The sequence below is a fragment of the Trichomonas vaginalis genome, chromosome IV, assembly GCF_026262505.1.
Source record: "Trichomonas vaginalis G3 chromosome IV, whole genome shotgun sequence".
Taxonomy (NCBI): domain Eukaryota; phylum Parabasalia; order Trichomonadida; family Trichomonadidae; genus Trichomonas; species Trichomonas vaginalis.
Window position 1 is genome coordinate 22,164,246 of NC_067206.1, and position 23,781 is coordinate 22,188,026.

General features: G+C 31.9%; 14 protein-coding genes across 14 annotated transcripts, besides 14 other annotated features; 2 read left to right on the forward strand and 12 right to left on the reverse strand.

Annotated features, from left to right (window-relative positions):
- Positions 1 to 7,252: part of a mobile genetic element that runs on past the window's edge.
- Positions 175 to 903, reverse strand: TVAGG3_0145940 (organellar and viral DNA polymerase type B; the record flags this gene model as incomplete). Its single annotated transcript, XM_001297142.1, has 1 exon — positions 175 to 903. The coding sequence occupies one exon, from the start codon at positions 901 to 903 to the stop codon at positions 175 to 177; it is 729 nt and encodes a 242-aa protein (XP_001297143.1).
- On the reverse strand, positions 916 to 1,089 carry TVAGG3_0145950 (organellar and viral DNA polymerase type B; the record flags this gene model as incomplete). Its single annotated transcript, XM_001297141.1, has 1 exon — positions 916 to 1,089. One exon carries the CDS (start codon positions 1,087 to 1,089, stop codon positions 916 to 918), a length of 174 nt encoding a protein of 57 aa, XP_001297142.1.
- TVAGG3_0145960 (uncharacterized protein) lies at positions 1,928 to 2,788 on the reverse strand (the record flags this gene model as incomplete). Its single annotated transcript, XM_051224477.1, has 1 exon — positions 1,928 to 2,788. The coding sequence occupies one exon, from the start codon at positions 2,786 to 2,788 to the stop codon at positions 1,928 to 1,930; it is 861 nt and encodes a 286-aa protein (XP_051109463.1).
- TVAGG3_0145970 (His-Me finger endonucleases family) lies at positions 2,814 to 3,389 on the reverse strand (the record flags this gene model as incomplete). Its single annotated transcript, XM_051224478.1, has 1 exon — positions 2,814 to 3,389. The coding sequence occupies one exon, from the start codon at positions 3,387 to 3,389 to the stop codon at positions 2,814 to 2,816; it is 576 nt and encodes a 191-aa protein (XP_051109464.1).
- TVAGG3_0145980 (phage tail repeat-like family) lies at positions 3,647 to 4,231 on the reverse strand (the record flags this gene model as incomplete). The annotated part of the gene is made up of 1 exon (XM_051224479.1): positions 3,647 to 4,231. One exon carries the CDS (start codon positions 4,229 to 4,231, stop codon positions 3,647 to 3,649), a length of 585 nt encoding a protein of 194 aa, XP_051109465.1.
- TVAGG3_0145990 (uncharacterized protein) lies at positions 4,423 to 4,824 on the reverse strand (the record flags this gene model as incomplete). The annotated part of the gene is made up of 1 exon (XM_051224480.1): positions 4,423 to 4,824. One exon carries the CDS (start codon positions 4,822 to 4,824, stop codon positions 4,423 to 4,425), a length of 402 nt encoding a protein of 133 aa, XP_051109466.1.
- TVAGG3_0146000 (phage tail repeat-like family) lies at positions 5,795 to 6,664 on the reverse strand (the record flags this gene model as incomplete). The annotated part of the gene is made up of 1 exon (XM_051224481.1): positions 5,795 to 6,664. The coding sequence occupies one exon, from the start codon at positions 6,662 to 6,664 to the stop codon at positions 5,795 to 5,797; it is 870 nt and encodes a 289-aa protein (XP_051109467.1).
- A 688-nt stretch (positions 7,253 to 7,940) lies between the features above and the next one.
- On the forward strand, positions 7,941 to 8,528 carry TVAGG3_0146010 (uncharacterized protein; the record flags this gene model as incomplete). Its single annotated transcript, XM_051224482.1, has 1 exon — positions 7,941 to 8,528. One exon carries the CDS (start codon positions 7,941 to 7,943, stop codon positions 8,526 to 8,528), a length of 588 nt encoding a protein of 195 aa, XP_051109468.1.
- Positions 8,529 to 8,791: 263 nt separating this feature from the next.
- TVAGG3_0146020 (uncharacterized protein) lies at positions 8,792 to 9,154 on the reverse strand (the record flags this gene model as incomplete). The annotated part of the gene is made up of 1 exon (XM_051224483.1): positions 8,792 to 9,154. One exon carries the CDS (start codon positions 9,152 to 9,154, stop codon positions 8,792 to 8,794), a length of 363 nt encoding a protein of 120 aa, XP_051109469.1.
- A 693-nt stretch (positions 9,155 to 9,847) lies between these two features.
- Positions 9,848 to 10,663: a terminal%2Cinverted (terminal inverted repeat of Phantom-3 transposon ID:TVAGG3_0146030).
- Positions 9,848 to 12,241: a mobile genetic element.
- Positions 12,242 to 12,279: a mobile genetic element.
- Positions 12,242 to 12,279: a terminal%2Cinverted (terminal inverted repeat of Banshee-A3 transposon ID:TVAGG3_0146040).
- A 573-nt stretch (positions 12,280 to 12,852) lies between these two features.
- Positions 12,853 to 12,889: a mobile genetic element.
- Positions 12,853 to 12,889: a terminal%2Cinverted (terminal inverted repeat of Banshee-A3 transposon ID:TVAGG3_0146050).
- Positions 12,890 to 12,891: 2 nt separating this feature from the next.
- Positions 12,892 to 14,393: a mobile genetic element.
- Positions 13,577 to 14,393: a terminal%2Cinverted (terminal inverted repeat of MuDRx-1_TV/Phantom-3 transposon ID:TVAGG3_0146060).
- Positions 14,394 to 15,313: 920 nt separating this feature from the next.
- TVAGG3_0146070 (pectin lyase-like family) lies at positions 15,314 to 16,303 on the forward strand (the record flags this gene model as incomplete). The annotated part of the gene is made up of 1 exon (XM_001296863.1): positions 15,314 to 16,303. The coding sequence occupies one exon, from the start codon at positions 15,314 to 15,316 to the stop codon at positions 16,301 to 16,303; it is 990 nt and encodes a 329-aa protein (XP_001296864.1).
- Positions 16,304 to 17,837: 1,534 nt separating this feature from the next.
- TVAGG3_0146080 (lipid binding) lies at positions 17,838 to 19,601 on the reverse strand (the record flags this gene model as incomplete). The annotated part of the gene is made up of 1 exon (XM_001302455.1): positions 17,838 to 19,601. One exon carries the CDS (start codon positions 19,599 to 19,601, stop codon positions 17,838 to 17,840), a length of 1,764 nt encoding a protein of 587 aa, XP_001302456.1.
- An 87-nt stretch (positions 19,602 to 19,688) lies between these two features.
- Positions 19,689 to 19,877: a mobile genetic element.
- Positions 19,878 to 20,857: 980 nt separating this feature from the next.
- Positions 20,858 to 20,888: a terminal%2Cinverted (terminal inverted repeat of rnd_1_family_319/TvMULE1 transposon ID:TVAGG3_0146100).
- Positions 20,858 to 22,334: a mobile genetic element.
- Positions 20,933 to 22,252, reverse strand: TVAGG3_0146110 (mutator transposase zinc finger domain family; the record flags this gene model as incomplete). The annotated part of the gene is made up of 1 exon (XM_051224484.1): positions 20,933 to 22,252. One exon carries the CDS (start codon positions 22,250 to 22,252, stop codon positions 20,933 to 20,935), a length of 1,320 nt encoding a protein of 439 aa, XP_051109470.1.
- A 2-nt stretch (positions 22,335 to 22,336) lies between the features above and the next one.
- Positions 22,337 to 22,541: a terminal%2Cinverted (terminal inverted repeat of Maverick-1B transposon ID:TVAGG3_0146120).
- Positions 22,337 to 23,781: part of a mobile genetic element that runs on past the window's edge.
- TVAGG3_0146130 (uncharacterized protein) lies at positions 22,542 to 22,862 on the reverse strand (the record flags this gene model as incomplete). The annotated part of the gene is made up of 1 exon (XM_001294247.1): positions 22,542 to 22,862. One exon carries the CDS (start codon positions 22,860 to 22,862, stop codon positions 22,542 to 22,544), a length of 321 nt encoding a protein of 106 aa, XP_001294248.1.
- Positions 23,299 to 23,757, reverse strand: TVAGG3_0146140 (repellent protein 1 family; the record flags this gene model as incomplete). The annotated part of the gene is made up of 1 exon (XM_001294248.1): positions 23,299 to 23,757. The coding sequence occupies one exon, from the start codon at positions 23,755 to 23,757 to the stop codon at positions 23,299 to 23,301; it is 459 nt and encodes a 152-aa protein (XP_001294249.1).

Sequence of the window (23,781 nt, forward strand, 5' to 3'; positions counted from 1 at the left end):
TTTCAGGGATTTTTTTGACGAAGTGCAAATCTTCACTTCGTCAAAAATAACAGTTATATAATGAAATTTGGTCATTTTACTCAGAATTTTGTTGCTGAATTCAATAAAAATATATTTTAGGTGAAGAGGTGAGATCTCACCTGTTTTTTCACCTCTTTTTTCACCCCAGTTATTTTATAAGCGTTTTACATGAATTGTACGATGTATATTTGAAATTCTAAACAATTTTGTGGCTTCGATTTCCTCTGTCAGTATGTCAGAAGTTTTAACAATGCCGAATGTTTCTTTATATTTCTTCTTGACATCTGAAAGAAGGAAATCGTCAGCTGTTGGATAGTTTTTGTTTAGAAATGCTAACATGTCCATTTTGTTTTCTGCTGGTTTCTCTGCTTCTTTCTTTAAGTCAGCATTGTCGTTTCGCATACGTTCTATCTCTTTGACAGAATAGTTATATTTCCTTATTGCTGCTTTACATTTAGAACATTGTGGGTTCATTTTAGCATTGTACATTGAAATTTGTCCTGCAAGTACAACTATAGCGTCAATGGTCCTCTTAAATTCAAAACATGCAGGTCTGATTTGTTCGTTCCATATTTTACATCTTTTATCTTTATCTCTTATCTGCCATACACATTCAGCAACTAACGAAACAAAGTTGTCGTAGGTCTTAAATTCTTCAGATTTATATATGTCAGAAACATTCTTATATACCATATCGCAGTCTTTGTCCATGACTTTGTGGTTGCAATGAAATCCAAGAAACTCATAGTTAACCTTACGTATGAACTTCTTAATTTCAACTGAGTCGGTTGGTCTGACTTCAATTTCTTCAAATTCTGGAATAGTAAGCTTTTGTTGTTGGATTTCAGGAAGTTTAGGTAAATGTTCCACCAGGTCCTGCATTTCATAAAGATATTATTCATTTGTTTCATCTTTTGCAGTGCAATCTAAATCTCCTTGGAGAAGTTCTTGCTTTATCTTCTGGATTTCTGTCTCAAAAGTATATGAAGAAGGAATGAAGCTTTTCATCTCAACTAACATTGAAGTTGGGTTCATAACTAAAGAGTTTGGTGAAGTTGTTGCTAACATGTTCTTACATACAAAATAAAAAATATTTTTTTAAAAAAACTAACGTTATTTTTTTTATCTTAAGGAAATTCATGAAAATTCAACGGGTGAAAAATTAGGTGAAAAAAGAGGTGAGATTTCACCACTTCACCTAAACTTTATTTTTGCCGAATTCATGAGTTTTGGTTGAAAGAATACGGTGGAGCCAAAAGTGGCTCGACCTCAAAACAAGCATTTTGTGAAGAATATAGCAACAGTCTGAATTCAGACTGTTGCTTTTTATACAAAATTCATGAGGGTAGAAATGAGGGTAGAAATGAGGTTAGATCTAACCATCTACCCTAAACTTTATTTTTGGTCATGGGCTATGTCCCACCGCTTTGCGTCTTTATGTCAAAAATAAATTGTTTTCATGAGTTTTCTACGATGTTAGAAAAGTGGTTAGAAAACGTGTTAGATCTAACATGCTAACATAAACTTTATTTTTTTCTATCTTAAGGAAATTCATGAAAATTCATGAGGGTAGAAATGAGGTTAGATCTAACCATCTACCCTAAACATTATTTTTTATTTTTTCTATCTTAAGGAAACACACAAAACTCATGAATTTTTGACGAAGTGCAAATCTTCACTTCGTGTCATAATGCAAAAAATAATGCTGAAAACACACAAAACTCATGATTTTCGAGAGTTTTAGACCATGTTAGAAATGAGGGTAGAAATGAGGTTAGATCTAACCATCTACCCTAAACATTATTTTTTATTTTTTCTATCTTAAGGAAATTCATGAAAATTCAACGGGTGAAAAATTAGGTGAAAAAAGAGGTGAGATTTCACCACTTCACCTAAACTTTATTTTTCAATACTTTTTCAGCACTTTTCCGTAGTTATATATGAAAGACAATTCGAGATAAAAGTCATAGTACAATGGAATAATATGTTGCACACCATTTGTTGTGAACCAAACTTGAAAGTCAGAGAAACTGTTACTAGGTGGTTCGTAGAATTTAGAAGCAAAGTCATAAAAGTCCTTACCAATACATAGAAAACTATTGTTGCTTGAACTGAAACTTGCATGACACATAACATTTTGAGGGTCAAACACGTTTCTATAAACTGTCAAATCTGCTGGTGGAAGTATAAATTTAAATGGACCATCTGGTGGTAATGGTTCGTTCTGGTTTAGTAACCGAAGAAATTGTGCCCAAGAACGTTTGTCTACTTTCCAAAATAAAAACTCTGTATCTCTTGGAGGGTTAATTTCAATCTTTTGAAATGAAACGGTGGAGTTCATCTTGTCATATTCTAGTTTCAGATAGTATGTTCCATTTAGTAAAGAGTCGTATTTTTCTTGAAATTCCCAATAATATTTGTTCATTTGAGTTTGAAAGTCATTTAGAGTTTTCTCAAGACTTTCGTCTGAACGAACTGTAAAGATTCTCATTTCGTCAAATTTGTCTATTAGACCATCAGAACCTTTATACTGCCCATGAAAATATACTGCGAACATAAATGCGTTAGTTCTATTTGAAAACAAAACTCTTCTAAATCCTATTGCCTTTGCATCTGAAGGACTTTGAAGCCAACGAATTGGATAGTCAAACCTGTATGCTCGGGATGAAATTTCTTCATCTGAAATAGTCCTACCAGCATTTGTAAAGATATAGTCTAACGGTTTTGTATCTGCTACTTTTGTTCTTTGTTTTTCAACCTGAAGCATTTAATATATGTAAAAATATATTGTTTTAAAATGGTATGCCATATAGCTTCTTGAATTTGTTAAGAAGTATTTGAACGTATTTTCCATCTGTATCTCTAGTGTTTACATAAGCATAGCCCGCCTTAGTAAAATATACTTGTAATTTCCTATAGTTTACGCCGGTATAAAAGTAGAAAGAGTCTTGTTCTTCGCTATAGTAGTAAAACTCAAACGTATGCTTGCCATAGTCTGTAATTTCAATTGTTTCATCTTCTAGTTTGTCGACAAATTCGAATACAATATCTCCAAATTTGCCTTTGTTCTTATTGTTTTCAGAACGAGTGACCCAACGTAAGTTTTCAAGTCTATTGTCGTTTCTTATATGGTTTATATGGTCTACAAAAGGTAAATTGTTAGGATTCAATATAAAATGAGTTGCAATGACAACATGTTTAAGATAGTGTTTTCCACCCATCTTCATAATAGCATATCCGTCATTTTGCTCCCATTCGCTTAAAACTCTTTTTGTCTTTTTGTTTCTGACTTCAAATGACTCACAACAGTGAATTTCATATTTCTCATCTAACAAACAAGTTTCCTTCAACTTGAGGTTCACTAACATCGAAAGGCATGTCCATAAGACGTTCTTCTTCTAACCTCTCTAGTCTGTTTGGATAATTGGCACGTGCTGTTTCCAAATCCATTTCGTAGGTCAGACCAGCCAGTTTGTCATAGACTTTTATGGGTCTTCCCTTCCTATATTTAAACTTCTTCGAAACTCTCCAACCATAACTTTGCAACTCTGCTTTTATTCTAGCAGATTTTCTATCCATTCTATATGGGGGCATTTTTATAAAAATAAAAAAATATTTTTTTTCTTTACTTTACATAACCGCCTGCTGCCATAAGTCTTTGACGCCAACCCATACCAGCTAATGAAGGTTGACTTGGTTTAGTTTGGAAACTAAACTTTGGTTTTGGTTTATCTTCAGTTTTTGGTTTTTCTTCTTCTATCGGTTTTTCGTCACTTTTCGGTTCCTCTGACTTTACTTCACTTGCAGGAACAGTTGTGTCGTCAACATCTTCATAAATATCATATGCCATTTGTTTTTGTTTTCCTTTCAACTTTTTGTGTTTGTTGTAAAGTTTAGAATATTTCGACTCTAAGTCAATGAGATGTTCTATAATGAACTGTTGGTCAGTGAAGTAAACTTTTCCATCTGTTGTCTCGAAAGCTCCTTCAGACTTCAATATTTTATTTGTGAGAGTCTGTTTCTTTTTTGAGATACTAGCCGTTCCATTTCTATGAAAAGTGACTTTGTAGTTAGGGTTTGTATTTCCAGACCTGGCACTTTCTATTATTGAATTTTTCTCTTCATCTGTAAGTTCTTTGACAGGTTTTGACAATGGTTCTGAACTTTTTGTTTGTGGTGTCAAATCTACCGTTTCAACTTCTTCGGTCATTTCATCTCAGTAAGAAATTTTAGTTTGGTTTGTTTTCAACTGGTTGTTGAGGTTTTTTAAGTCGGTCTAAAACTTCCTGAGGTATAGGAAGAACTTGACAAACACGTGGTGTAACTGCTGGAAGCCGACAAATCCATCTTGAACTTATTTGTCTCAATGCTGTATTGTTCATTTCATCTCAGTAAAAAATTTTACATTCCCCACGTTTGAGGCGGTTGAGGTTGGTTATTGTTTACCCACTGTTGTGCATGGTTATATCCTCTGTTAAAGAATCTTTCACCTTGGTCCATATAGTGTCCTGCTTGGTTATAGTAGTCATTTGCTTTGTTATAATAGTTTCCTGCTTGTCTTCCTACATTGTCCATCCATCCTTGAACTTTTCCTCTTGTTTCAGGATTTGGAATAAGATTTGTTGCATCTCGTGCTACATCCCAACCTTTCTGTACAGTTTGTATAATAGGTTGTGCTTTCTCTTTCAGTATACCTAATGTACTCAAAATCTTCCTTCCAACTCCAAATACACCTCTGGCTATTGTTCCCACTGCGGGCAAAAATCTGGATGCAACTCCTGCTAATGCGCCAAATAAACCCATTTCTTATGGGTTAAAAAATGACGAATTCAAACAAGGACCCCTATGTTTCTAAGGCAACAAAAAAAGCACTCATGATAAAAATCTTTAGTTCAACACCAAATGCTTGGTTTATGGATATCTTGGAAAACATTCCGAGAGTTAGAACAGATGGACCACCATACTGGCTAATATTTGTTGGTCAAACACAAGATACTGTGAAGCCATACCATTATGGTCCAAAAATATTTTAGATGTGAAAACTGCTTTGACAATATTCGTTGACAAATACCATCCAACAAAACTGACATCTGACTGTGAAAGTTCTTTCAAATCAGATGATGTAAAAAACTATCTGCGTTCAAAAAATGTAAACCAATATTTCATTGTCGACCAAAACCATTCTGCTCTTGGTGTCATTGACGGTTGTATAAAAATGTTAAGAGACTTAAACCAACCACAAGGTGGTGAAGCAAATGAAATGTCATATGACGACAAGTATAGACACTTCTCCATGGCAAAGATGAGACAAGTTTTAAATATTTACAATAACCGTAAACAAAAAGGTTTGGGAAACCACTCCCCCGAAGAAATGAAAAACAACCCTGACTTAGAGAAAGACTATATATTTAATAATTTAGTCAAAAGAGACAAACAAGAAAGAATGCCGGGCTTCAAACTTCAGAAAGGTGACAAAGTAAAATAGAAATACCTAAACGCGACCCATATGAAAATACTATTGACTATGACAACAATGGGAACTCGACAGGTACTCACATTCGTGTTCGTAAAAATAGAAGAAAGTATACAAGAGAATATTATGAAGTTTTAGGCAAACATGGCAAAATGTACAGACTGCAAGCAGAAGATAAAACTACTATTGTCAGACCTCGTTTCAAACTTGTCAAAGTTCAAGGTGGTATACTTTCAAAGACAGTTCTAACAAATATAAGACAACTCCTGACGAATATGCTAAAGAAGTTGAAAATGACGACTAAGCAATTCTATACCATGCGTAAACTGTCATGTAAGGTGGCATGTATTCTTTACTTTGTCCGGTTGTTTGCGTATATCCTGAAACGTGATGTGTATGGTTTCCTCCTCCCTCAGTGTTACTCCAGTAACAATTTATAGCAAACTGAACGTTGTCTTTAACATCATATCCTTTACCTTTTGTCATTCCTGACCAATCCCAATATCTATGCTTATGCCAACCTGCTTGAGATGTACTTAAATCTATGTAGTGACTGTGTGCAGGTAAATTTTCACCTGAAATCGTTTTACTTCCACCTGTTTCCTTTGAAGAGTTTGCACAATACAAAAACCTGTCGACTATTTGTTCCCATGCACCAACACCAAACATTACTTGAGGACCTCTCACATCCATAGATGTATAAATAGAACCTACTGGGTTCATTAAATCAAACATATGAGACATTATAGGATTGTCTCTTTTGAACTTAAAATATAGTGCAACTATTTCAGGTTTCTTCTGGTTTGTGTCAGAATATTTTTTATAATATAATCTTATGTTTTCAGGGTAGGTAAAGTCTTGACTATAATATTTATTTCTGTCATCTTCATAATAGTATACTATTCTCGTTTTTTCTATTGCATTATATCTTTTATATCTATAATATTCTAAATATAATGTTTGCTTTTTTGGGTCTACATGTGGTGTTTTGTCGTCAGCACCATAGTCATAATAATATGGTGCTGGAGCTGGGTCAGGCAATGTCATATCTGTCATTTCATAAACTCGGAAATATTTATTTTGTTCATCTCCATATAAGTTTAAGTAGCAGTTGTTGTCTAATGGAACTTTAACTTGTGTACCATTATTCTTTATATAGCTTACATACATTTCATTGTTATTTTTCGGAATGAGTTTATGCCGTGTACCATTTTTTAAGGAATGTGCAAACTGCCATCTAAAATATTTATTTTCTTCATTGAAAGAAAAGTCACCAACAATAGTTTCAATATTTTTTGTTCCAACTAAACTTTGGTATATTTCATTGACATATGTTTTATCTGCTTTATTTTCAAGGCTAACGTTTAAGTTTGTTATTTCAGATATAGAATGTGTATGTCCAACGTCACTTTTCCTGTTTAAGGTTTCTTGTAAGTTTGTAATATTTGCAATGGTATGTGTATGTCCAACGTCACTTTTCCTGTTTAAGGTTTCTTGTAAGTTTGTAATATTTGCAATGGTATGTGTATGTCCAACGTCACTTTTCCTGTTTAAGGTTTCTTGTAAGTTTGTAATATTTGCAATAGTATGTGTATGTCCAACGTCACTTTTCCTGTTTAAGGTTTCTTGTAAGTTTGTAATATTTGCAATAGTATGTGTATGAGTCTTATTTGCTTTTGTCTCTAATGTTTCTTGTAAGTTTGTAATATCAGATATAGAATGTATATGAGTCTTTTTAGAATATTCGTTTTCAGCTCTTGTCACTTCACTTGACATTTTATTGTCAACATATGTTTTGTCTGCTAGTTCAGGATGAGTATGTTCTTTTGTTGCATAAGCATTGTTAGCTCTTTCTTCTTCTTTGCTATTGCATCGTCTACATATTCTTTGTCAGCTTTGTTGTCAACATCTGCTTTCAAAAGAAGTTCATTTATAGGTTTCTCGTTTAAAGTTCCTTTTGTTGGATTTATACAGACAGTATGGTTCTTATTGTCTTGAAACAGAAACTCATCTGTCATTGGGTTTAATGTCAGTTTTAAGTTTCCTTCTTTCAATGACTCAGATATCTTAGAATAGTTTGAAAAGTTTGTTGTGTTCTTATTTAGAGCTTGCATAATGAGTTGTCGGTTGTGTTGTATTTCTCTCATAGACGCTGTTTCATTTGACATTTTATTATAGATAAAATATGCTTCCAATAGAAAAAGAAAATTCAAGAGTTGCTACAACTAAACCATTAGATGAACTTTTTACTAATGTCGGTCAAAAGTTTGAGACAGAGACCGTAAAGCATGAAGGCTATCGTTTTGACTACCCATTAAGATGGTTAAGAGACCCATCCGTCACAAAAGCTATTGGCTTTCGTAGAATGAAGTTCATTTCAGAAGCCATACATGGTTTCCCATTTACGGTCGGTTTTGAAGTTCGATACTATAACAAAGAAAAACGTATGTATGAGAAATTTGAACAGGGAAAACTTTTACAAGTTAGTTTGCTTGTAAACTTAGAAACAACTCTTCAAGCTTTTCAAGAAAAAATAAACGATATCTATATCGAATATGCAAACCAGTATAACATTGACGAAGGAGAATACCATCTCGATATTATTTATGACAGGAAAAATGCAACTGTTAAAATCAATAAAATAGAAGACCTTGGAGAAAACGTTTATATTTCTACAAAATATAACAACTTGGCATGGTATAGATTTATGAGGATGTTAAATCAGCCTGCAGCATATCCAGTACACCCGGACTATTATGAAGTCGAAAACCCTAATGGAACATATGAAAATGTTTTCGACCCAGATGCTATTATTGTTCATGCTTCATTTTCTGGTGCACAAAACTCTTTCTTATGCCTGACGAATGACTTTTACGAAAAACCTACAAAGTTATATGAACCGCCGAGTGGAAGTATTTCAGACTTTCAAGTATGGTTTACAACAGATGGAAGAAAAAGAATAATTCCATTATACCATGCGTTTTACTTAGAACTTAGTTTCATATACAACTACTATCGAACGATAAAAATATAATTTTTTAATACGGTTGAGGTGTTGGATTTGGTTGCCAACTAGACTGTGGTGCAGGTTCAGGCTGTTGTATTACAGGAGCTTGTTTTCTGGTTCAGGGTCTTTAGGTATAATACCAACGAACTGACCTACTCTTTTACCAATATTTTTGACACCGTTCCAAATTCCTCTTCCGACAGATTTTATTCCATTCCATATACCTCTTCCAACATTTCGAAAGAAGTTTCCTATTCTTCCAAAGAAACCCATTTTACATATGTAAAAATCTAATGTCCGCCTAGTCTCTTACGTTTCCTGTTGAGTTCCATAGCATTCTTTAACTGGAGCTCATACATTCTGTTTCTCCTCTGGTAGAAAACATATTCTGGGTCAACTCCTGTGTTCGCGTCATCTGCATAAAGTTGTTTATATCCCACTTCGGGGTTTGTATAAAACTCTTTCCATCTCATATTTGCATACCATGGTGGCAAACCTAACGCAGCGTCATTTGACATGGCAGTTTGCATTTGTACATCTGTTGGCACTTGACCATAGTTTGCCATTGCAGTTTGTATTCTAACTTCATTTGGAATATTCTCTGGGTTTGGTTGTCCAGGTTGCTGTGCATTCGCTAAGTTCTGTGCGTCCATTTAATATTAGATAAAAATATCTCTTACGAGTACATATACTGAACATTTGCAGGCATTGGTTCATCTTCATATTCTCTGTACTTTTCTGCCACGTCAAATAAATAAATGACACAATGGAAAAAACCTAAAACAAGTAGTCCTATTTCAAACCACATTTACTTACTAATAAAATTTCTTTATTGTGACACTTCTCCGGTTTATAGGACCTTCTCATATTCTATCTTGTCATATCTAAACTCATAGTCATGTATGTCCTCTAACCATCTCATAACGGTTTCCAAACCACTTTTATCGGATGTAAAGTAAAAGCATGGATGGTTATGTATAACGTCTAAAGTTTCTAAAGAGTCTCTCAAAGTCCAGTCTACTTGGTATTGAAAATCCCATGTGTTATAGAACGGCGGGTCCACTATAAAGAAAATATTTTCCTTGTCTTTATATTTTTCATACAACTCTGTCCAATGACATCTCACAAACTCTATACCCTCAATATATTTTTCTATGTCCTCTTTGAAAACATTTGTATAGTTAAGATATAAAACTTTTGACATAAGTGTTTCAATGTCATGAACTCTTATAGAACCACTATATAATAGTCTAGCAGATATACTATCCCAGTCTATATATTCTGCTTTTTTCAAAACCTCTCTCACAATATTTTTGTTATCTAATGGTATAGAGATATAAAAATTGGAGATATAAAAATTGCTCACATTTGCTCACATTTTGGCACTTTTTTGTACGTTTGTCAAAAAATTGTGAGGAAGATCTCACAAAAATAGTCAAAATGTGAGCAAATTTTGAGAAGTGCTCACATTTTGACATACGATTATTTTCATACGTTTTTTTGATGAATTCTAATAAAACTTCATTACCACTTTCAGAACGAAGCGTAACTTTTCAGCACGTAACGCTCTATCATGTGTAGTGACATATTATTCAAAAAAACTCAGATTGCTTATCTTATAATAACAATTTCATTAGAAAAAATGCACGATTTCACGCTAAAACTTTGAAGCAATTCTTAAATTCGGATAAAAAATCGATATGTATTACACTTTAAACTTCAAAAAATGGTTCAAAATTTAGACTTAGTTTATCTTAACAATATAGCAGATTTTAAGCCGAACAAGTAGGAGTAATAGAAATAGCTCTTGAAAATAATTACAATTAGTAATATGTAAGTCAAAGTTCGAGTATTCTAATAAATAAACGTTCCGGATTTTCTTTACTACAAGAATCAATACTTAATATATAGAAGCAACAGTAAAAACTTATTAGAGATTCAAAAAGAAAGTTGACTAAAGAGAATCTTTTTATATAAGTAATTTTATTTTTTTGAAATACGAGATCGAATAAACATGTATTTTATTTTATTACTATAATAATACGTTTTTACATAGTAAGAAAGTTTAGAGACTGAAATGAAATTAAAAATTGAGAAAAAAATAAAGCTTTTCTATAAAAATTCATATTAATATATAGTATAATGATATTACAATTTATTGATAGTTGTGTTAGAAAAAAAGGTACATTCACTATTTTTGACAAAATTTTAAATTTTCATGGGGTTGTAAATCTTATAATAACTAGATGAATAAGGAATAAATCCCAGTATGATGTGCATCATTATATTAAACACTATATGTAAGGCTGGTGATTCTATTAACACTTATGAAGATCTATAGTATTTGAGCAGATAAATTTGATAATTTCCAAAACTCTTATATTTCAAAATTAAAGTGTGCGAATGCATTTAAATGAGAGCAAAAAGAGATTGATGCTGTTAAAACTATGTGTTAATTTGCAATTATTTCGCATCACAAGAAACTACCCAGTAAATTCGGCTATCTTTCTTTGCAATTATTCTCCATTATACATATAATATAATGGTTAGGTTTGAAGAAAAGTTACTAGAGAATTATTGACTTTTGAAATAATGCAGAATTTTACTTGAAGAAATCATTAATTTATGAGTTCCAAATTGCTAAGCATGACGAAGGATCATTAAATTTGCTACAATTAAATACACTTATTGCAGAATTAAGATTTTTGAAATTAAAAGTTTGAAATATTGCCTTTTTGAATAAAAATTTAAATTTTATTATATAAGCATGATAATATCTTATAGAAATAAAGAAAATATTTTAAACCATTCAAATATTTTGAATGTCTTATCAATTTAAAATATTAAAAGATAGCTTGATTTTATCATCATTAGTTGTTATCAAAGTTTTCTTCTTTTAATGAACAACAGTAAATGATTTGTTAATTACTTGTCTTCCTTTTTCGCAGCAAAATCGAAAGTTATGATGATAATCTTGCTCTCAATTTTGAAACTCTCTGATTTACAAGTAAGCATTCCTTTGGAAAAGCAGTCCTATTCTGTTTTCAAGATATTTTAAAGCCTCAATTTCATACAATGCGCAGATCTATTCGAAATTGCAAGAACTCTCAAGAAAATGCAGCAGCAAAGAAGATTCCATAGTTTCTAGCATCAAAAATTACAACCTTAATACAACAGTTAAAGAGAAGCTCGAAAAGAAAATATTTAACCATAAAGCTGGAAACCATTCGATATCTACTATTGGATCTAATAAAAAGTTAATTATAACATATTTAACATGCTATTTTGTTGACTTTGTTCCATTATATTACCATATATATCTTTTTGAAATCTAAAATATTTTTACAATTTTAACCATGTGTTTGTTGAAACCATATATCAATCTTAGCTAAAGTATAGTTTATGAGTCTGTCACCATCTAACGTATGAATTTTCAAAAAATGTCAAATATGTTCATTTTTTCTGTAGATTCAGCCATAATTTCACGTTGTTATACTATTCAACTATTATTTAATATTTTTATCGATTTAAATATATGATGAGATGCTTAGTTCTCCTGGAAATCGATTTTTAATCGCAATTTTAACTTTCCAAAAAAAATTCAAAAATAAAAATCCCTCTCAATTTTCTAAGTTTTCTAACTCGCCAAATCTCTAGCCAATTTTTTTGGCCCGTATAAATATTGTTTGGCACTATATAGGGATGCTATTTATCATATTTTCATCCCATTTTACTGTTATTGTTGTAAACAGAAATTCATCAAAAGTGACACCTCAGAAAAGCTAAAATATTGAATTTTTGGAACTTTTGATAGAGCACGATTTTAAATATTAATTAAAGTAAATGTATATTTTGTAAAGATTCTTTTTAATAAAAAAATAAAATTTTGAAGAAGAACACAAAATCTTCTGAAAAATAATATCACATAAACTCATATTATTTTCTTATATTAACTATTTTATATAAAAATCAAATTCAATGATCTTAAAGCGAATGATAAACTCAAAATTTACGAATATAATGAGTGGGAATATAATGCTTATCTATCATAAAACCATATGAAATATCAATTTTTGCTTTACGCCTATTCCCACTCATTATATTCGTAAATTTTGAGGTTTATCATTCGCTTTTAAGATCATTGAATTTGATTTTTATATAAAATAGTTATATATTAGAAAATAATATGAGTTTATGTGATATTATTTTTCAGAAGATTTCATTCTATATGCCTATGAAAAGTACTCTCAAAACTAACTTTTCCTAATTATAATTAAATCTAGAATATTGTATTATGCTTAGTATTATTTCATTTTTCTCATTCAATTTAGAATTTACAAATGTCAAAAAATTGAGAGCTGTCACTTTTCATGAATTTCTGTTTATTACATTATCGCCTAGTGAATGTACCTTTGTTAGAAAAAATATACAACTAAAATGTCAGTTTTAAAAAATTTAAAAATTATATTAAAACAATAATCATTATCTCTCTTTGCTTAACACATCTACAACTGGAAACATCATTCCAAATGAAGTTCCTCATCTCTCTTTGCTTAACACATCTACAACTGGAAACATCATTCAAATGAAGTTCTCAGTCTCGTCAAAATTTCTATCTACAACAAGCTTAACTCAAAACTCAAGAAACTATCATTATCTCTCTTTGCTTAACACATCTACAACTGGAAACATCATTCCAAATGTTGCATTCAAGAATCCTATTATTATTCTTTCTTTCAATCTTTTATATTTACTCTTTAAATTCTAATATAATATAAATTCTTCATTTCCTTTGTTTAAACTTTTTTCATTTTAATACCATTTTATCAGATAGTAATTTTTGTTTTTCTCTGACCAAAAATCTTCTCAATTTAACTCCACCTTCACAAAAATTCATTGAGTTCTCTCAAAATTCTTGTATTTTTGGTATACTTAAAGTATCATCTTCAAATATTTTTTTGGAGAAAATTGACTTTGCATAATATCGTAATACTTTTTAAGGCAGATAGATTTACCGTAAGTTGAAGAACTTTTAATTTGAACAGAAATTATTCAACAAATATTCTTTTTATTTGATCAATAAATTGTAATATCATTATACTATATATTAATATGAATTTTTATAGAAAAGCTTTATTTTTTTCTCAATTTTTAATTTCATTTCAGTCTCTAAACTTTCTTACTATGTAAAAACGTATTATTATAGTAATAAAATAAAATACATGTTTATTCGATCTCGTATTTCAAAAAAATAAAATTACTTATATAAAAAGATTCTCTTTAGTCAACTTTCTTTTTGAATCTCTAATAAGTTTTTACTGTTGCTTCTATATATTAAGTATTGATTCTTGTAGTAAAGAAAATCCGGAACGTTTATTTATTAGAATACTCGAACTTTGACTTACATATTACTAATTGTAATTATTTTCAAGAGCTATTTCTATTACTCCTACTTGTTCGGCTTAAAATCTGCTATATTGTTAAGATAAACTAAGTCTAAATTTTGAACCATTTTTTGAAGTTTAAAGTGTAATACATATCGATTTTTTATCCGAATTTAAGAATTGCTTCAAAGTTTTAGCGTGAAATCGTGCATTTTTTCTAATGAAATTGTTATTATAAGATAAGCAATCTGAGTTTTTTTGAATAATATGTCACTACACATGATAGAGCGTTACGTGCTGAAAAGTTACGCTTCGTTCTGAAAGTGGTAATGAAGTTTTATTAGAATTCATCAAAAAAACGTATGAAAATAATCGTATGTCAAAATGTGAGCACTTCTCAAAATTTGCTCACATTTTGACTATTTTTGTGAGATCTTCCTCACAATTTTTTGACAAACGTACAAAAAAGTGCCAAAATGTGAGCAAATGTGAGCAATTTTTATATCTCAATGGTATACGTTCCATCTTACCTATAGGTATCTTTTCTTTTAACTCTTTCAATATATTGTTTGTGTCTGGTATATGTTTGAGACGGTCCATATAGTTGTCGAAGTCATTGCATATAATCTTTGAGTCTGGGAATATTGTATGACATAAATGGGATATATAGAAACTTCCACCGAACAAATCTACAAATGTTAGACCATTCGGTAGTTTCTTAAGTTCTCTCAATATAATATCTTTACATTTACTCTTATTTCCAAAGAACGGTAACGGTGGTTTTGTAAAATTCATTTATATATAATAATAAAAATGTTTTTTCCTGAAAAGTGACAGAAAAGTGATAAAACATGAAAACATATATAATTTGTGAAAAGCGACACATTATATAATGTTTTCGACCCAGAAGACTAACAATTTTCCGAATAAAAACTTCATTTATACTAAACATCTTCGGGGCTAGAGGGCGCAACGCGCCTGGAAGCCCTCCGAATAAAAACTTCATTTATACTAAACATCTTCAGGGCTAGAGGGCGCAACGCGCCTGGAAGCCCCACTACCTTTTTTTTTTCCGACCGAATTCCATTGTGTCAGAATATGACCATAAATATTCAGGCAAAATTTGATTTCTGACATTCAAAAGATCAAAGATCAAAAACCATATGTGAACTAGTAAAATGCTAGATTTTGTTCAAGTTATATCAAAAAATGTAATTCTCGACTTTATTCAACAAATTGGTGAATTCGTTTCTTCTCAGGCAAAAAGAAGATTGTTCTGATAATCGCTAACGCCACCAGCAAGAAAGAACATGGAGGACATATGCATTGGGGCATTTTTGCTCTAGTTTTGACAAAAATAAGTTGAGTGCTTTTTTTTTTCAAATTCTAAAAAAATGATAGGATGGCATTTTTTGACAAATTAATAAAATGTTCACCATAATTCTATCTTTAGAGGATGACAATATTTGGAATAGTTACTTCAAAAGTCAATTTACAGAAGTAGAAACTAAATATTGTCAAAATTGTAATCTTTCAGCAGGTCAAGGTCAATATTACTTAGATGAGTGCAATTTTTATGATGATCATGACCAAGTTGTCAACTTTAACCCAATTTCCAACACTTTATTACTGCATAACCGTTGTTCTTTTAGCAACTGCACTTCAGAAGAAAGTGGAAGTTGCATTTACTACCAAATTGGTAGTAATAGTTCGATTGTTCAACGAAAATTCTGTTGTACAAAATGCCAATGCCAAAGTGAACAAGGAGCACATTTTTCATATACATACGTTGACACAGATAACTTAAACTTTTTTATTGAAAGTTCCCTTTTCCTTGTAGGAAAAGAAAGTTTTGGTTTATCTATTGAAGCAAAACGTGATAACATCATAGTTTCATCAACAAATTTCTCATCATGCAAAGCATCTTTGGGACCTGCTGGTTTTTTAAAAAGTCCTAATGTTAATTACACAACAAAATATAACTATACAACTGTTGTTAATAATTTAGCAACAAGTGAAATGATTCTAGATATTTGGTATAACTCGTTGATTGATTCATGTAATATTATAAATAATACCATAGCAACATCAAGAAATGGAATTATTTACCATCAAATTAATTATCTTACTGTAAAAAGTTGTTCTTTTATTAACAACACTGTTCCTCAAGGTTCATATTTGATAGAGGACAATGGTCAATTAACAGTTGATAGTTGTTACATTGACAATTCGATTTCAACAACATTTCTTAGTAATGTAGTACCTAAAAATACAAGAGAACTATTTACTAACAAATTGATTCATCTTTCAACTGGTAATTGCCAAGCAGAATTTGCAATTATCAATAAAAGTATTTCAGAAGTTAATAGGCTTCCCATTATCATTATTTCTTTAGTAAACATTAAAAGGTCTACATAATCTATAATCTTACCAAAATACTTGCGATTATTTGTGTTATCCAATATTTGTGTAAAAAATTAAAATGAGGACTTCGGGTTATTAACAAAACTATTAATGCAAAAATATTATGAAAAATAGCATCCTCACAATTTGGTAAACCATATAAGAATGTTTTTTATTTATTTGCAAATCATAATAAAAAAAAATGATTTTAAAGTTATCGAAAATTGTTACATATTTATTTTTACACAAAATAGTCAAATAAAACCATTGTCAATTAATTAATTTGAGGTGGGCAAGCAAGAGAAGCTACGTAAGAGAAATCAGCAATTCTCTGTATTGGTGTCGGTGCAACCGATCCAACAGAGTCCATTGCTGGTTCTGCAGTAAATTCTTGGTCGAAATTGGAAACATCTTTCTTGCTCTTAATCGGAGGTTTGTAAGAAGGAACATATGACTTTGTGAGTACTTTATCCCAATCAATTCCGTTGAAGAAAGGATGTTTGATGATATCTTCGTATGCGTAACGTTTTCTGTCTCTCTTTTGAAGGAGACCTGTAATTAAACTGCAAACATCTGGATCTGCGCCCTTTGGAAAGACAACAGGATCCATTAATATCCTTGTAAACATTCTCGAGGTATTTTGATGGAAGAATGGCGTTGTTTGGAAGAGCATCTCGTAAAGTAATATGCCAAGTGTCCACCAGTCAACAGCTGGCCCGTAATTAACGCGAGATATAACTTCTGGAGCCAAATATTCGTTTGTTCCGCAGAAAGTCTTTGTTACTTCGGACTGTGATAAGTCCTTTGCAAATCCGAAGTCGGTAAGCTTAATATGGCCGTCTTGAGCGAGTAATATGTTTTCCGGCTTCAAATCTCGATAAATTATGTCATTTTGATGGAGGAAGTGAAGAGCTGTGACTATTTCGGCTGCGTATATCCTTGCATCTTCAAGAGGAACAGCTCCATTCGTCGACATATAGTTAAACATTTCTCCGCCGGGAACGTACTCCAAAACTAAGTAGAATTTGGTTGCATTCTGAAATGCATAGAAAAGTTTGACAATGAACGGATTTGAAGCATTAATTAAAGTATTTCTTTCAGAAAGCATTGTATGGACTTTTCCTGCAAGCGCAAGGCGTTTCTTGTGAACAGATTTGATGGCGAAAAGTTCTCCTGAGTCTATCTTCTCGGCCAACATAACTTTTCCGTAATTTCCACGGCCTAAGACGGAGAGGACTTTAAACGACTCAATTGTGAGAGACTGGTGTGTGTATGTGCAAGATCTTAACGCGTGGATCCATTGGAGCAACGATTCCGTGGATGGAGCTCTGAAATATAATGGTTCAGTGCTGCCTTCTGTTTCGATTGAAAATTTGCATGAATCAATAGATTCCATTTGAATTTTTGTGGTTTCTTGGACGTTTAATGTTAGTTCTTTGGCATTAAGTGTATCATCTCTGAATAAACGAAATTCAGAGCCTTGAAGTGTGGCCCATTTCTTTGTATAGATTCCGATTTTTCCCTTTTTAACATGATGCTTTTATTAATTTTATTCAAATGTTGCTCCATCAATTGCAAAATCATCAGGTTTTGGCTCAACTTCCATTCCAAAGAATTGGTGTTGCTTCTCCTGCCTCTCTTCTGGATTATTCTTAGTTCCAAGGAAGAATTCATCTTCAGCTTGAATATCACCGGTTTCGATACTGACTGATTCACCAGAATCTTCAATAGCTGGCCAATCGTCGACGTAAGGAACTTGAGCATCTTCTTGATCGGATTCTTCCTTCTTCGGAAGAATCAACCAAATAACGAGGGCTAAGATTACACCAAGGAACAACATGACTAAGACTGATGCAACAACAATGAGGACCCACCTCTTATCAATGATGATTCTGAAACCTTGATTAGCTCCAACCTGAGCTCCGTTTGGATTTTCTGGTACTGGGACAACTGGCTCTTGAGTTGGCTTTTCAGGCTCTGGTGTTGGGTCTGCTTTCATATATTGAGTCTTATATTTAACAACGACAGTTCTATATGGACTGATTGAACTTAATTTGATAGTGTTGTCACCAAGTTTCTGGCATGTTGTTCCAGCTGGCGTGAAGAAGCATTCAGTAACATCTTTGAAACCAATCAAATAAGCACCATAGCAAACACCGGATCCATCTCTGTCGCACCATGATGCATAATATGAACTTGGTGTGTCATTTTGATGCTGGAAGCCGTTTGCTAAGAATGACTTATTGAAGAACAATTGTTTATATGTTTGAGCATATTTGGCTGTAACAAAAAGATCATCGTAAACATCATATTCATCTGCAGGAACTGCGAAGGATGGAACGCATCCAAGGACTATGCATTGAGCGAAAATTTCACCTTCAACTCTGTGATCAACATCCAAAATTCCAAATTTCTTGGATCCAAGTGCGTATCTGTTACCAAAGAGTCTTGTCTTCTGGGCATTCATGAAGTAATACTGGTTTGGAATTGGCTCACGACGTGGGATTTCAAGATCTAATCTATCGAGATGATAATCAATTAGATTGACAATTTGGGGTGGGATGTTTGGCATTGTAATCATGATACTCTTTCCTGGGTACTTCTCGCGGACTGTCTTAACAAATGCAAAGAGCTCCATAACTTTTGAATAAGATTGACTTTGGGTTACTGGGTCAATGAGAAGATATTTCGTATATGTTGCTGCATTTGTTGTATCTGTAATGATACTATGGGCATCAAGAGCATATACGTTGATACCATCGTAATCAAATGTTTCGGCCTCTGCTCCAGGAAGGCTTTCACCGATTGTAACCTTCTTATAGTAAAGGAATCTACTATCCTTTGTTCCAGTAAATGATTCCTTTGAGAGGATTCTGCCCATATAGTTGTCTGCCATTAATGTTTCTTTGCCAGCCCATTGTGATAGATCATTATCGTCAGCAACGAATGCTGCGCCTGGCTGTGCTTCTGGCTTATCATAGATGTCATTTAGACTTGTGTGCCAAGCTTCAGCAGCAGCATGATACGAACTAACTTGTTTTTCAACGATCAAGTAGGTCAGAGTGAACTTCTCAAGAGGTCTCATCGATATGAACATGCATTGATATGGAACTCCCTCGTCTGTTTCAGAATTAGCAAATGTCCAATAATGAATAAAGTCGTTTTCGTAGACATCTATACCTACAACGTGAGTGGAGTTTGCAATGAATGGAACGATCATCTCACGAATGTTACTGTCAAAATTCTGGGTGTTGTGATCTTGTGTATTTGTGTCAATTTGATAAGCATTGAGAACTGGAATCGTTGATACCATTATGGAATCGCCTGGATTTATTTCAAGTGATGCGCGCTTAACACCGGGCTTAACTTCTGTTAATGTTCCTTCTTGGTAATCTGCCAAGGGTCATTATTGATTTTGTAATTTAATCGTTATCGTCTTTTTCTAAACGTGCATTTTTTGCTTTCGGAGCTATTGAACATACATTGGCCCTTACCAGCAATTGAAAACTATTTTTCATTATCAACAATTACATTACTCCGAGTTATTCATCAATCAATGAAAATCGATATATAGTCCATACTTCAATTTACAATATTGGCAAGTCCAATTTCACTTGGCATATTTAACTCATATAGAAAAACCAGTTGGAATCGGCAAAATTATCTTTAATTCCATACATAAGAAAAAAAAATTATAAAGTTCTTCAATAATAGCAAAATAATAGTTTAAATAGATTTACAAGTATCGCCCATCTACTTTTGATATAATTCACATATTAAATGTAGAAAACTGGTTTAAAATAAATATTTCAAAAGTTCGAAAACGATTTATGAAAAAATAACGTGATGACATTTACTAAATTTGCTCTGTATTAAAGTATCGATGATAGAAAGAGCATATTTTGTAAATATTTCAAAAATATTTAAAAGTCGGAGAAATTGTATTGTAATGTACTATAATTATGTTACAAATCCGATTCAATACTAATCCTTCGCTATTGAAGTTGTTTTGAGAAGGATATTCTCTAAATTCTTGATAAATCTTTAAAATCTAGAGTAATCGTTTTGTAAACTTAACAAAACTAAAATGTATACCAATAGATTGGCATTTTCTACGTTTTCAAAGTGAGAGAGTGTAAATTCTTTTTTTTATCCTATTAAGGTTTTTAAAAAATTTAATTAACTTAATTTATATGATCTGAAATATATGACAAGTTAATATGGAGAATTCTTTCAACCCAATTTCAATTTATTGAATTTTCTATTCGAATTCAAAAATTTTCCCAAGAAGAAAAAATAATTAGGAAATTTAATATGTTAATACATAAAATATTTTATTTATTCAAAGAATTCAATTTTCTATTGGATCAAAAAACTTGTGTTAAAGTTCGTATTTTAAGATAACTATACTTTTAGAAGCTGTTTTTATTTTTTTCACCGGGATTTTATTAATTTAATTCTTTCAAAATTTGAATCTTATTGTATATCACCGGACTATGATCATAATAGAGTTGCAATCTCTAATTATAGCCACATTAGTACTCGTGGGTCGATATATCATGGGAGATACAAAATTATTTGAATTTTCTTTTATTTTTTTTAAAAAATATTAAAAAAAGTAAATAAATAACTAACAACACAGCATCACTTTTCGTAAAATGCTTTAATCCTAGTCCTTTTTCCCCTTAATTTTTCAATCTCTCCCAGGTTGAAATTTATTCCGGGAATTTTTAAAGATGCTTGGTCAACATAAAATTTCATTAAATCTTCCACAGGAGTCATAAACTCTGAACATTTGAAGCGAGCATGAACTGCATCATTCAAATTTTTAAGAAGATTTTTGTTCGAAAAGTGATTCAATACGGCGATTACATGAATACAAGGTAATCCGTATAATTCGATGTGCTTACATGTGCATGAATATTGTGAATCTGACATAATTTTTACGCAATATGTATAGCGACCAAAAGTTGCATAATATAATTCTTGAATTGGATCATATAATACCGAGCTAAACATATCTGAATGTTTCAAAGTTTCATTTAGATTTTTGATAATATTATCTGATTTAAAATCACCTGTTAAAACATTTTTAACAAGATTGAATTCATGTTCAATGAGACGGATAATTAGTTCGGCGGGTTCATATGTATCCCATTTATCTTTAATTTCGGCATTAAGGGATTCAATAAGAGATGTTGTGAGTATGCCAGCGGTGTAGTCAGCGAATCCTTCAAATGGGTTAATACTATCTAAGTACTTAAAGAGATCCTGATTATTTTCGCGGTTTGGATATTCCTCTTGTAAACGAGTTTCTAACTTTTTAATCAAGTCAATTCGTTTTTGAGGATGGTCTGCGTAAGCGACTTCAACAATTTCGGAATAGACATTGATGTATTCCCTTTTTGTTGCAAAATGACGTAAGCAAAATTTATGATCGCAAGAAAAGCCTGATTCTCTAACAGCAGCTATAATTGCCGGACCTTGATCGGAATAAATATTCTTGAATCTGCTTGGTGGAATAAAAGATTTCAATTTAGTGAGCATATCCTTAATTGTTATCGTATTTTCACTAACAGACCATGCAAATGCAATAGGGATAAGTCTATTATTTGGTGCAGGTGTACCAATAATGAGTAAGTTTCCTTTTTTAATACAAAATAAAAACGTTCCATCAATTTGAATTATTCCGCAAAAAGCTTGTGTTTGCATGTAAAAATGAGTTATTGGAGGAATTACAATAAATGAATAAATTTGAAAGTCTTTTGAATTTTCAGGTAATTCATCACCTTTCTTAAATGTATGCAATTCAATTTCATTGTTAACTTCTTTAACTAAAATCATTTCGCAGAATCCTTGTTCGATTTTGTTTATGATTGAAAAAATTGTTGAGAAATAATTGTAAGATTGAATTCTATCCCCTTTTGTGGTTCCTTTAAGTTTATTTACTATATTATGGAACATCGTATAAGTTGCATTGGGAATATTCAATTCTTTTGCAAAAATTTCTTTGCATTGAGGAACATTATCAGAATTTGCTAATTCAAATTAATACACCTTTCAAGTGTACGGAGGCACTGCGCACCTACTTACCCATTATATGTGAATTTGACACTTTACAAAACCGTTAACGTATATTTTACAACACAAACGACAACATTAACTTAACCTTAAATATTTACAAAGCCACCAACCACTTCACCTCACTAACGTTTTCACAAACGACTTCACTAATGTAAAAAAATAAACGTTCTCACTTACAAAAGTATTGCAACTCCTCCCATTGCTGTGCTTCACATAACAGCTCATAATCTTCTGACTCACTTTCTTCTTCATATAGGTCAAAGTCACTGTCAAAATAAATGTTAGTAAGTTTTGACAAAGCTAATGAAACATGTTTACCGTTTGTATCGTATGCTTGTATAAACTTTCCATTCTTCATTCCTTCATAAACGCTCAAACTAACTTTACCCTTTCTCCCTCGTATCTGATAGAATGTATTTTCACGAGGAACGAAGAACAAATTCTTGAACTCATGACCGTTGTAGTTTGTTATCTCAATAGTTTTCGTCATTTATATAAAAATAAAATAAAAAATAAACTTAAAAATTAATGATATCACCACCCCCACACGTATGAAAACATAGCACAAAAATAAATTTAGGCGAAGTGGTGAGATCTCACCTCTTTTTTCACCTGTTTTTTCACCCTGTTGAATTCATTGCTTTATAACTCTCTTCCTTTCTCCAACTCTTCTAACTTCTTCCTAAGTTTAGCAATGTTGTCCTCATGAAATTTAATCTTTCTCAAAATTCCTTCTTTATCTAATGGTTGCTTTATCTTTCTAAACTGAACTCTACCATCCTTCATAGTATGAATGTAAAAACCTTCTGGAATAGTTCCTGATTTAATGTATTCTACCAAAAACTTTTGTTTCATTGCTTCAGTGACTTTAGTCGTCATTTCAATCAAATAAAAATTTTAATATTAAATAAAAATAACGTTATTTTTCAGTAAGGAAACGCAGGAGTTTTACGATTTATTTGAGGAGTAGGTTCTGGTTTAAATGTTGGAGTCGGTTTAGGAGTTGACTTTTGAACAGGAGTTTGTACTTCCATAGGTTCAGGAGTCATTGAAGTTTTTGCTTGTGAAGGCGTTGGTTTTGGCGAAGGTGTTGGAGTTTGTTTAACTTCAGCTACTTCAGTATTATTTACAACATTTGCTTTATTTCTTTTCAACATCATAACTGCTCCTGCTGTAGCTAGCAAACCTAGTGGGAGACCATATCTTATATAAGGACTTGACCAAATGCTATTTTTGACAGGAGCTGGTGGAACACCTAACCTTGGTGAGACTGCTCTTTGCCATTGTGCAGCTCGTAAGAAATATTCAATAGGTGCTCCATAATCGTTTGGTAAAGTTTGTTTCATAGATGGTGAAGGTTCACGAGAGCTTGATGAAGAACTCATGTATAAGCTTTAAAAATAAACGTT